Source organism: Rhinoraja longicauda, chromosome 16, assembly GCF_053455715.1.
Source record: "Rhinoraja longicauda isolate Sanriku21f chromosome 16, sRhiLon1.1, whole genome shotgun sequence".
NCBI lineage: Eukaryota > Metazoa > Chordata > Chondrichthyes > Rajiformes > Arhynchobatidae > Rhinoraja > Rhinoraja longicauda.
This window is the reverse complement of record NC_135968.1, coordinates 31,702,706-31,715,864: the sequence shown is the minus strand read 5'-3', so window position 1 is coordinate 31,715,864 and position 13,159 is coordinate 31,702,706. Positions and strand designations below refer to the sequence as shown.

At 39.8% G+C, this 13,159-nt stretch overlaps 1 protein-coding gene across 1 annotated transcript in view; it reads right to left on the bottom strand.

Annotated features, from left to right (window-relative positions):
- htra1b (HtrA serine peptidase 1b) overlaps nucleotides 1–13,159 on the bottom strand; it is a 54,138-nt gene that overhangs the window by 26,617 nt on the left and 14,362 nt on the right. Inside the window, exon 3 of the mRNA XM_078413555.1 lies at nucleotides 11,136–11,340. Coding sequence (XP_078269681.1) covers nucleotides 11,136–11,340 — 205 coding nt within the window. The remainder of the gene's footprint in view (nucleotides 1–11,135; nucleotides 11,341–13,159) is intronic.

Here is a 13,159-nt window from a genome sequence, read left to right as displayed (position 1 = left end):
GCAGGATCGAAGAATGGCATGCAAGGTAGGCAAGGCAACTTTAGTGATTCAATCCAGAACTATTTTCTTAATGAAATACATGACCAGACCTGCTTGGAAGAGTATGCATTTTTAATGTCAAACATGTATCCTAGACAAATGTAACAGACATTAATGATAAATATTCTATGCAATTTGAAGTGCTTCATTAATAGATGTTAAAAATGTTTAATTTAAGTGGGGTCAATGGGAAGCAGCCAGCTATCTGACTTGGCTTTCATTTTCCAGTTCAGTCAATTTGTTCACCTTATCACCCACTCAATGCTGTTGGGCAAAATTAGACCTCTTCATGCGACTCACTTGCCCTTCAGATCTGGTGAAAGATCATCAACTCGAAACAATAACACAGTTGCTCTCTGCAGATACTTTTGATTATTACAATAGACAATAGGTGCAGAAGTCGGCCATTCGGCCCTTCGAGCCAGCACCGCCATTCAATGTGATCATGGCTGATCATTCTCAATCAGTACCCCGTTCCTGCCTTCTCCCCATACCCCCTGACTCCGCTATCCTTAAGAGCTCTATCTAGCTCTCTCTTGAATGCATTCAGAGAATTGGCCTCCACTGCCCTCTGAGGCAGAGAATTCCACAGATTTACAACTCTGTGACTGAAAAAGTTTTTCCTCGTCACTGTTCTAAATGGCCTACCCCTTATTCTTAAACTGTGGCCCCTTGTTCTGGACTCCCCCAACATTGGGAACATGTTTCCTGCCTCTAACATGTCCAACCCCTTAATAATCTTATACGTTTCGATAAGATCCCCTCTCATCCTAAATTCCAGTGTATACAAGCCTAGTCGCTCCAGTCTTTCAACATATGACAGTCCCGCCATTCCGGGAATTAACCTAGTAAACCTACGCTGCACGCCCTCAATAGCAAGAATATCCTTCCTCAAATTTGGAGACCAAAACTGCTCACAGTACTCCAGGTGCGGTCTCACTAGGGCCCTGTACAACTGCAGAAGGACCTCTTTGCTCCTATACTCAACTCCTCTTGTTATGAAGGCCAACATACCATTGGCTTTCTTCACTGTCTGCTGTACCTGCATGCTTCCTTTCAGTGACTGATGCACTAGGACACCCAAATTCTCGTTGTACGTCCCCTTTTCCTAACTTGACACCATTTAGATAATACTCTGCCTTCCTATTCTTACCACCAAAGTGGATAACCTCACACTTATCCACATTAAACTGCATCTGCCATGCATCCGCCCACTCATACAACCTGTCCAAGTCACCCTGCAACCTCATAGCATCTTCCTCACAGTTCACACTACCACCCAGCTCTGCAAATTTCCTAATGGTACTTTCAATCCCTTCATCCAAGTCATTAATGTATATTGTAAATAGCTGCGGTCCCAGCACCGAGCCTTGCGGTACCCCATTAGTCGCTGCCTGCCATTCTGAAAGGGACCCATTTATCCCCACTCTTTGCTTTCTGTCTGTCAACCAATTTTCTATCCATGTCAGTACCCTACCTCCAATACCATGTGCTCTAATTTTGCCCACTAATCTCCTATGTGGAAATATGGAAGATAATTAATATAAAGAGAAAATTATACATTCTGTGCTGAAAGGGATTTGTAACACAATGTTTAATTTTCTCTTTACCAGAGAGAAATGTGGAAGATATCATTCAACATAATTGAGCATGTGCATGGCATGTGCAAAACCTAAATGTCATTAGCCTCCTCATTGTAATTGCTATAGTTCCAGCTAAAGCAGCCACTGGGATAGTGACAACACTTCAATTAATTACAAAATTTAATTTATTTCCTAAAGCTAAATTCGGTCATTATAAATAATATAACCTTGACAACAAATATATAAATAAATAAAAATATACACATACATCGACAGATAAATTATATATATATTACATCATTCAGCTGAAATCACTCAACTTGTAGCCACTTCGATAAACCAAGGTATAATTATATCTCTTACTGCAGAAACAAGGGTACATATTACAACAATTAAACATATTTAAGCAAAGAACCAACATGGATCTTTACATGAACAATAAAAAGTAGTAACAGCTAAACACCAAGTTTCATTGCCTGCCCCTTAAATTTATTGGCACAGATGTTAACCACTATCATATGCAAGCAGCTGAGCACTGGATTGTGGCCTAAAGCTCCAGGGATAACTGTTCATTTATGCTGCTGACAAAAGATTTCAACATGGTCCCAGCTGTTTTTAAATCAAGGCTACCAGGTCATAGAAGTTAGGGGAAATCCATCTGGGATATTAACGGAATATCTATCCAATGAACTCATTTCATAATTAAGTATGATGTAGCGCATCCTTATGAATAAAATAAAGTACCATAGTGCCTAATAAACTTCTAATCTCAACTCATGTTTAATAAGATGATTTACAATTCATACATTCATAGTGAGTGTCACAGTGGTGCAGCTGTTGAGCTGTTGAGCTGCTGCCTCATTGTGCCAGAGACCTGGGTTCAATCCTGACCATGGGTGCTGTCTGTGCAGAGTTTGTCTGCTCTCCCTGTGACCGAGTGTTCAGGATACAAAGGTGGGGTCAATATTTAGCGTGGACTTGGTGGGCCGAAGGGCCCGTTTCCACACTGCATCTCTAAACTAAAACTCAACATCCTGTCCAAAAAGCTGTTAGGTAGGAGGCAACCCAATCTCCAATATATAAATAAAAAGACCATAATAATCACAAATATTTGCGCTCTTTAATGTGAAGAGTCATTGGCCCCCGATATTAAAATTCTTACAACTGGTCAGCTTAGGTCTTTTAAATACTCCAAAGAGGCAATAAATCTCCATTACAATTTTTTCCGAAGGTTTGTTTTATGTTGTTTTTTTTGTTAATGTGAATACTGCTAAAAATTGGAATGACTCTAATGAATAAGATATAAAAAATTCCTTTTGCATTAAAGATCATATGGTATTGTCAGGTAAACAAAAGAAATGTTCCTGGAGTTCTGGCCGATATTCTTACCTTAACTAACACCACTTACAACAAAATAATTGGTCAGTGATTCCTTTGCTCTCAATGAAAACTTACTCTTGCATTTAAAGTAAATATATGCAAAATACACCAAAGTATTTGACGAAATAATCACTGTTCACATATATATCCTACCTTTAAAGTGCAGCGTTTTGCCAACAAGACTACCTATCTTGGTCCAAGGTTTGCTGGGTTTTCACAATGGCTGATCACTAATTTGCCAGAGTTCCACACCATTTATGCTGGAGAATCTGTCCATGGATCGTCCAAGTCCAGATTAGATTTGGCACATGATCCACGGTCTTTTGTTTAAGTTGGGAACTTATGCCCCGAAGAATGAAGTCAGCTCACGTTCAATAAAGATTATTTAATCGCAGTAAAGTTTTAATTATTTAAATAATGGGGTTTGCAGATTTTACATAACATTTTATTATTTTAAAGTTTTTAAAGCAACTTATTTTCTGCCAACTTTCTTGGGGCACATCAACCATTGTCCAAAAAATGCAATGGCAACCTGCCCCATGCCACGTCCTTTGTTCCAGTGAGGGCCCCAGCATAGTTTTGCACTGGAGACCTGACTCCCTGCACTTTGGCAGGGTTCATGCAGCATAGGAGTGGTCTCAGTACAGGCAGCTGCTGCATTCACTGCTTGCCTCTGACAGTTGTCCCCACACTTCCCTGCTCACCAGCTGAAGCATCACTTTTACTAATTGCTTACAACACTAAAAGCCCGTTTAAAAATTTTTTTAACACACTTGTAATCAAATTTTCTTCTTTTTTTAAAATAAATTTTTCACATTGTTTGCCGAAATCTAAAATGCTCCCAAACTTCCTTACTATTTTATCAAGCAACATTTTTGTGCTTTCTTAATGCTTTTGTGATTTACAATTGTAATCCATGTTAAATTTTATTTTTTCTGTTGTGCACTAGAAGAATGTACATTTGTTGAAGATGGTGTATCAAATGCTAGACATTACCTTCTCCTCCAAAATGCCCTACAATATCCTTTCAATCCGGATGCTAACCATTTTAACTCCGTCCCATAATGATGTCTCTGTCCTGGGCCTACTCCATTGACAGAGTGAGGTTACATACAAAGTGGAGGAAGAGCATCTTACAACGTAACTTAACAAGGTAACTTACAACACAATGGTATGAAATTTGAAATTTTCCAATTTTAGATAAATAACCAACATTTCCCCCCACCCCTTATTCTCCTCCCCCTCTTCTCTGTGCCCTACCTGGATGTGCCCCCATTTCTCTACCAAACCCGCCACCCTTTCCCTTTTAACCTACATCCATTCCTCTGGCCTCACAATTCATGCCTCTTCTCTCCTAATCTCACAGCTTTTATCTCTTTTTCATTTCTGGCCTTTGTCCACCCAAATACCTATCAACCCTGCCTCACCCATATCCACGTATCCCTTACCTGGCTTGTTCCTGCCCCAACCTCTCTTCCACCTTTCTTCCCCCTACTATAATCAATCTGATGGGTCCCCACTGAAACATAGAAACATAGAAAATAGGTGCAGGAGTAGGCCATTCGGCCCTTCGAGCCTGCACCGCCATTCAATATGATCATGGCTGATCATTCAGCTCAGTAGCCTGTACCTGCCTTCTCTCCATACCCCCTGATCCCTTTAGCAAAAAGGGCCACATCTAACTCCCTCTTAAATATAGCCAATGAACTGGCCTCAACTACCTTCTGTGGCAGAGAATTCCACAGACTCACCACTAGAGAGCTCTGTGTGAAGAAATGTTTTCTCATCTCGGTCCTAAAAGACTTCCCCCTTATCCTTAAGCTGTGACCCCTGGTTCTGGACTCCCCCAACATCGGGAACAATCTTCCCGCATCTAGCCTCTCCAACCCCTTAAGAATTTTATATGTTTCTATAAGATCCCCCCTCAGTCTTCTAAATTCCAGCGAGTACAAGCCCAGTCTATCTAGTCTTTCCTCATATGTAAGTCCCACCATCCCAGGGATCAATCTGGTGAACCTTCTCTGTACTCCCTCTAAGGCAAGAACGTCTTTCCTCAGGTTAGGAGACCAAAACTGCACACAATACTCCAGGTGCTGTCTCACCAAGGCCCTGTACAACTGCAGCAGAACCTCCCTGCTCCTAAACTCAAGTCCTCTTGCTATGAATGCCAACATACCATTCGCTTTCTTCACTGCCTGCTGCACCTGCATGCTTGCTTTCAATGACTGGTGCACCATGACACCCAGGTCACGTTGCATCTCCCCTTCTCCCAATCGGTCACCATTCAGGTAATACTCTGCTTTCCTGTTCTTGCCGCCAAAGTGGATAACCTCACATTTATCCACATTATATTGCATCTGCCATGCATTTGCCCACTCGCCTAATCTATCCAAGTCACTCTGCAGCCTCCTAGCATCCTCCTCGCAGCTAACACTGCCACCCAGCTTCGTGTCATCCGCAAACTTGGAGATGTTGCATTCAATTCCCTCGTCCAAATCATTAATATACACTGTAAATAACTGGGGTCCCAGCACTGAGCCTTGCGGTACCCCACTAGTCACTGCCTGCCATTCCGAAAAGGACCGGTTTATTCCTACTCTTTGCTTCCTGTCCGCCAACCAATTTTCTATCCACCTCAACACTGAACCCTCAATACCGTGTGCTTTAAGTTTGTACACCAATCTCCTATGTGGGACCTTGTCGAAGGCCTTCTGAAAGTCCAGATATAACACATCGACTGGTTCTCCCTTATCCACTCTACTGGTTACATCCTCGAAAAATTCTATAAGATTCGTCAGACATGATTTGCCTTTGGTAAATCCATGCTGACTTTGTCCGATGATTTCACCACTTTCCAAATGTAATGCTATCACATCTTTAATAACTGACTCTAGCATTTTCCCCACTACCGATGTTAGGCTAACTGGTCTATAATTCCCCGTTTTCACTCTCCCTCCCTTTTTAAAAAGTGGGATTACATTAGCTACCCTCCAGTCCTCAGGAACTACTCCAGAATCTAAAGAGTTTTGAAAAATTATCACGAATGCATCCACTATTTCTGAGGCTACTTCCTTAAGCACTCTGGGATGCAGCCTATCTGGCCCTGGGGATTTATCTGCCTTTAATCCATTTAATTTACCTAACACCACTTCCCGTCTAACCTGGATTTCCCTCAGTTCCTCCATCTCTTTAGACCCCCGGTCCCCCGCTATTTCCGGCAGACGGTTTATGTCTTCCTTAGTGAAGATAGAACCAAAGTATTTGTTCAATTGGTCTGCCATCTCCTTGTTCCCTATGATCAATTCACCTGTTTCCGACTGCAAGGGACCTGCATTTGCCTTATCTAATCTTTTTCTCTTGACATATCTATAAAAGCTTTTGCAGTCTGTTTTTATGTTCCTTGCCAGTTTTCCCTCATAATCTATTTTCCCTTTCCTAATTAAGCCCTTTGTCCTCCTCTGCTGGACTCTGAATTTCTCCCAGTCCTCTGGTATGCTACTTTTTCTGGCTAATCTGTATGCTTCATCTTTTGTTTTAATACTATCCTTGATTTCCCTTGTTAGCCACGGATGCACTACCTTTCCTGGTTTGTTCTTTTGCCAAACTGGGATGAACATTTGTTGTAGTTCATCCATGCGACCTTTAAATGCCTTCCATTGCATGTCCACCGTCAACCCTTTCAGCATCAATCACCAGTCTATCTTGGACAATTCACGCCTCATACCCTCAAAGTTACCTTTCTTTAAGTTCAGAACACTTGTTCTGAAACATCACCTATCCATGTTCTGCAGAGATGCAGCCTGACCTGCTAACTTGCTCAAGTTCTGTGCTTCTTTACTCAAGATTCCAGCATCCTCAATTCTTTGTTTCTATAAATTTGGTCTTTATTTGTTTACTATTTTCCCCATGTAAATTCTGCGAGTTCCATATCCCAAATTTCTGGGTAGTTACATGAATTTCCGTAGGAGAGAATTTCCGGTACCTGAACAAACCATAGTGCACGAGTCGCCTGCAGAATGAAAACTGCATTCAGTGTAACTTTGGACTCTCGTGAATATGGTAAAAAAGCAAGATAACATGGCAGGTGTAGGATCAGTCATGACGATGAAGCAGACTCGAGGGGTCGAGCTATTCTTAATATTTAAGGATGTCCAAATACTCAGATCATTTTGGCCAATTCTAAAGACCAACCTAGCAAATCATATAATAAGAGAAAGCTCTTCAAAAGAAATGGACCCAGAATTGGGAAATTCAATTTAAAAAACAAATTAGAATCACAACATAATAATCAAGACTTTTGAATTAGGCACAATCAAGGTGAGAGTAATTAATAAGGAAACTTAAAGAGATTCCACCAGTGCCGAGATATTTGGGGCATCCAGTACAAGAGGATTTTGAAACCGGGGACAGACTAAGTATAAAAAAAAGAATGAGAACTTACACCATTACAATAATCAACAATTAAAACTATATACAAAAGGATTGTTTTCACGTTCATATTTAATCAACCCCCAACTTATTGTAAAGTGGATATTTTAACCAAGGTTTCTGTCAGTCTCCTGATGAGATCTCTAGCCTATGAGGTAAAAAGACATCCTCAGCAGGATTGTACAGCACCCTTTAAACATTTTTTTTAATGCCAGAAACTGATCTTTATAAAATACACAATAGCATATGTGTATAAGGGACGATATATGATTTACATTCTCTAAAAGAACCTAGACATTCCAATATATCATTGTTTTTTTGGAAGCTATCTATTTCACAACGTGTCACATTATTATAAAACTTAAAATTCTTTGTGAATAATACTTATGGCTAATAACATGAAGCTGGAGGTTTATAGCGTTGACAGCGTGAAATTCAAATTTGGCAAAGATTGTATTCAAAAAACAAACGGGTGTCCATTATGATGAGAAATCTACAGGTCAAAGTGGTCCAGTTGTTATTGTTGTGAAGTGGGAAGATACACTCTCAGAAACCAACATGCTTCAAATAATTATCTTCCCAGCATAAGTTTTTGCCTGTCATAATGTTGTCATCAATGGGTCAATGTGCACCTTGGCCATGTAGAATTTTGTGTAACGAACAATAAATGAAAAACAAAAGAATATTCTAAACTCAATAAAACGGTAAAGGGTTAAATTGCTGCTCATTTTCAAATTAGGCAAAGTATCTGGGCATCTTCAACATGCAAGTTATGTCCAAAGCCATTTGTGCACAGTTTATCATCTGATCTTATATGCTATTTCTATTTTTGATTGAGGCAAATAGTGCCCCTTTCATAAAACTGGCAACAGTTAAATGTTATGGCCCAGAAGGCTTCCAAATGGCACTGCACTGGCCCATACAAGATTTTCTGATTTGAATATATACATCGAATTAGCATTTCCTTCCTATTTGACAAAGAAATGTTAAGCATATTGAGTATAACTTAGTGATTGCATCCAGAGCAGAAACTTTACATCTTATTACTTATGCACATTAGCCAGCAACTCATGACCCAGGTGTCTCCTAATTTATGTAATTGCTCTATATAACTATCACTAACGATCACTATTAGACTAAGTAGAGAAGGCAGCCAATGTCTGGCATACCAGAGAAAGGAAAACAAATAAGGACCTTCAGTGCTTGCAAAAAATGAATAGACAGGACTTCAAAGGCTCTATATTAGTCCCAATTTCTTGTGCCAGATAGTAAACAAATACGAGTTTAGTGCCAATTAATGAATAGCTGAAAGGAGGATTCATCGACTCTTGGGTCAATAAGATAGATTTGGTGGAGATGGAATTCATCCAAGTCAGTTGACTTGCATCTCCATCTGGCCTGGCATTAATACAGTCATGAAATGGTTTGCAAGTGCTGCTGAGGAGGGTGTAGATTTTCTTGGCTAGATGGCTGGAAACCAAATGTGCATTCAGAAGCAAAATAATGATAGATTTTACAAATAGCCAAGGGAAGACCAGAAAATTTACAAAAAACGTTTGACTGAACATAATCCATTATGCATCAGTGCAGAGAAGCATTTGATATCATTGCTGTTACAGATACAGTGTAAAAGGGCAAGAAAAACGGTTGAAGATCTTTGGTTACAGGGTTGAGAGGAATGGAAATTACGTGTTTAGTCAGGACATTAAATGAGCCAGATACGAAAAAGGCCAGACCAAGGAAAAAGTTCCAAAATTGTGGTCAAAATATTTCAACTGAGCCGAGATCTAACTTGGCAAAAGTGGATAGGAAACAGCCACAGGGGATAAATCAATGTCAGAACACCTGGGGGCATTTTAGGAAGTGGCAGTGAGGGGTCAGCGCAATGATATGCCCATTAACAGAACAGATGGCACTCTTAAATCATGAATGCCAAGGAACACACAGAATTGGATAACCCCAGCAAGGAACGTTTATGGCACAAACTGGTTCATTAGTCGAGAAAGAAACGTGCTGGATTGAAAATATCAAGGGAAAATAGGAAATCAAAGAGAGCATGAAAAGAATCGGCAAGTAAAAACAAAGGAAAACACAAATATATTTTGTGAACATTATTATTTTTTTGCCAAATACATAGAGAGCAAGAAGTTAAATAAGGAAAGATGAAGCTGCATTAGGGATCAAATTGGTAATGCGTGTAGAGGCCAAAGACCTTGGTACTGATATTGCTGGATATTTCATCTTTGTAAAATAAAGGAAGGATACGGATATTATGTTGAAGGAGGGGGTGAATGAAATGTTGAGTGGGATGAACCTCGAGAAAAGAAATACGAGGGGTTTAGCATCCTTGGGATAACTTAGCAGTTTCAGATGAAATGTTTCCCAGATGGTTGAAAGGCTCTGACCATCTTCCAGGTTGGATTAATACTAAAAAACTGGAGGATTTCTAATATATTACTGCTCGTTGAAAAGAGAGTGGATGGTAATTTCAGGCCAGCATATCCTCAGTGGTGGAAAATTACAGAAAAGGGTATTAAAATCATCATTTAGAATCCTACTAATTAATCAAGGTAAATCATCTTGGTTTTATCAAAAGGTCAGGTTGGATTAATTAGATTTTAAGATTTTTTTAAAAGGGTGTTAGAACAAGTTTAATTAAACACATTTAATTTAGGCTATATGAATTTAACAAAGCACCAGGCCAGGTCCCACTTGGGAGAATGGTCATTAAATAACATCCAAAAGAGAGTGATATATTGGTTCCACAAAATTGCCTCCTTAGCAGGAAACAAACAGTAAGGCTGATGGATGACTAAAAGATCATAAAACTTTAATTTCTTAACTCAGAGGGTGGTGAATCTGTGGAATTCATTGCCACAGACGGATGTGGAGGCCGATAATGGATATTTTTAAAGTGGAAATTGACAAATTCTTGATTAGGAAGGGTGTCAGGGATTATGGAGGGAAAGCAGGAGAATGGGGTTGAGAGCGAAAGATAGATCAGCCATGATTGATTGGCAGAGTAGACTTGATGGGCCAAATGGCCTAGTTCCGCTGGAACATGAGGACAGTATGATTTTTGGTTCCATATGACTTAGTACTTGATTCCTTGCATTTTGCAGTTTAAAGCATGAATTTTTCATCCTTTATTTGATTTTAGTTAATACTTTGATCTTGAGAGAACTAGTTTATTTTAAAATGTAATCTATGAAAAAATAGGGAACAATAATTACTGGTCATTCACTGATCATAAATTCCCATGCACATGAACAAGCTCCAATAATATTAGAACATTCAGAAGTCCAACGTACATTCATATGTTTGTTCCTATGAACAGCAGAACTAATATCCTGTCTCTCTACTTTTAGTAATTGTTCTTTGTTATCAGTCTGATGTGATTTTGAAGATAGACACAAAATGCTGGAGTAACTCAGCGGGACAGGCAGCATCTCTGGAGAGAAGGAATGGGTGACCTTTCAGGTCGAGACCCTACTTCAGACTGAAGAATTATGAAGAATCAAAATGTGATTTTTATATCATTCATTACCACACTGTGGAGGTATGGTTACCATATTAAGTGATTTTTATGCATTTTCTGTACTTACTGACAAATATCACCATGGATATCTGTGAAAATGAAACTGGTGTGTTATTCACGACGCCCTGTGTTATTACATTGTATGGTAACCAGAACACAAAACTTACCGGAGTTTCTATTTTAATTAAAGCAAGATCTGCCTTCTCATCTATGTCTTTTATTTTGGCATCGTACGTGGCTCCATTCCACAGTTCTATTTTCACTCTTTGCTTATTGGTGACCACATGGGCATTTGTTACGATCAATCCATCCTCTGAGACAATAAACCCCGAGCCGCTTGCAACAGACAATTCACGGTTGGAATAAACTGCCCTAAATAAATAGATAAATAAATCATTTACTTACAGATATATACAGGTTCACATGCACATTGCTTGCTTTTTATAGTAGGAAGGAACTGCAAATGTTGGTTTACATTGGAGAAAGACACAAAATGCTGGAGTAACTCAGCGGGACAGATAGCATCTCTGGATAGAAGAAATGGGTGACGTCTCGGGTCAAGACCCTTCTTCAGTCACCCATTCCTTCTATCGATGGATGCTGCCTGTCCTGCTGAGTTACTCCAGCTTTTCGTGTCCATCTGCTTGCTTTTTATACCTTGAGTGTTCCCAGATATCGGCAACATATATCTTTAGTCTGCACAGAACGAGTTTCAAGTGGTGATAAAGCGTAATTATCTTTTGATATTTAAAAAATAAGTTTCTACCTTTTAATTAGCAGTTTCCTATATAAACTACTTTATCTGATGTGTATGCTTCATCGGTCAGAATTTAGAAGAATTGAAGGGGATTGATTAAGATATACAAGCTCCTGATGAGCGCTGACAGGATGTAGTGATAATGTTTCCTTTGGTGGAAGATTCTAGAAATAGAGGTCACAATTTGACACAATGATTGTACAGAAGTGGTGACATTTTCTCAAGTGTCTTTGGATTGCCTGCCTCAATCAGCAATGAAAGCAAAGTCTTAAGACATTTTCTATGGCAGAGATGGGTATATTCTTGATAAGCAGAGGGATAAAATGCATTGTGGAAAAAAGGCACTGAGAACCAGGATTTACATCAGATAAATCATGATATTAAATATCCAAAGAGGCCTGAGGAACTTTGTAGCTACTCTTGCTCCTAATCATATCTTTGAATGCATGATTTCACAGAAATACAGAATATCCAGTTTACATGTTAAATAAAAACCACATGACTTAGGCAAGTTGAACTCAAGTTTTCAGTGTCAAGATGGTTTTTGACTGAATATTCAATTCAGAGATTTTTTTAATTATTTTTTTTAGATTTAGAGATACAGCGCAGAAACAGGCCCTTTGGCCCACCGGGTCCGTGCCGCCCAGCGATCCCCGCACATTAACACTATCCTACACCCACTAGGGACAATTTTTACATTTGCCCAGCCAATTAACCTACAAACCTGTACGTCTTTGGAGTGTGGGAGGAAACCGAAGATCTCGGAGAAAACCCACGTAGGTCACGGGGAGAACGTACAAATGAGGTACAGATTGAAAGCGGTTTGTTTTCTTAATTGTAGCCGATGTGATGACATGTATTTCCCATGGGGAAGAAAAGGATAAATCTTATTCTGACAGAGGACGATATTAGCAAGGAATGTGAATGGGGGGAATACAGCAAGTGAATTAGATCACACTTTGCCTTCATGAGGGGGTCTGCCAATCAAACGGTGTTGGGTGGAGCAGACTTGGATCAACTATCGGATAACAACATCCATTTCATTTGAAAGAAGGGGAAGGGAAGAAGTGAAATGAGAAAATAATAAGTTGGTTTGAAAAGCAACCGGAACAGAGAGTTCCGAGAGTCAGAGCGTGGTGAAGGTGTGGAATTCTCTGCCTCAGAAGGCAGTGGAGGCCAGTTCGTTGGATGCTTTCAAGAGAGAGCTGGATAGAGCTCTTAAGGATAGCGGAGTGAGGGGGTATGGGGAGAAGGCAGGAACGGGGTACTGATTGAGAGTGATCAGCCATGATCGCATTGAATGGCGGTGCTGGCTCGAAGGGCTGAATGGCCTACTCCTGCACCTATTATCTATTGTCTATTGTCTATTGATAATCCAGCAGTCTAAAGATATTCAAGGGCACAACAGTGGCGCAGTGGTAGAATTGCTGCCTT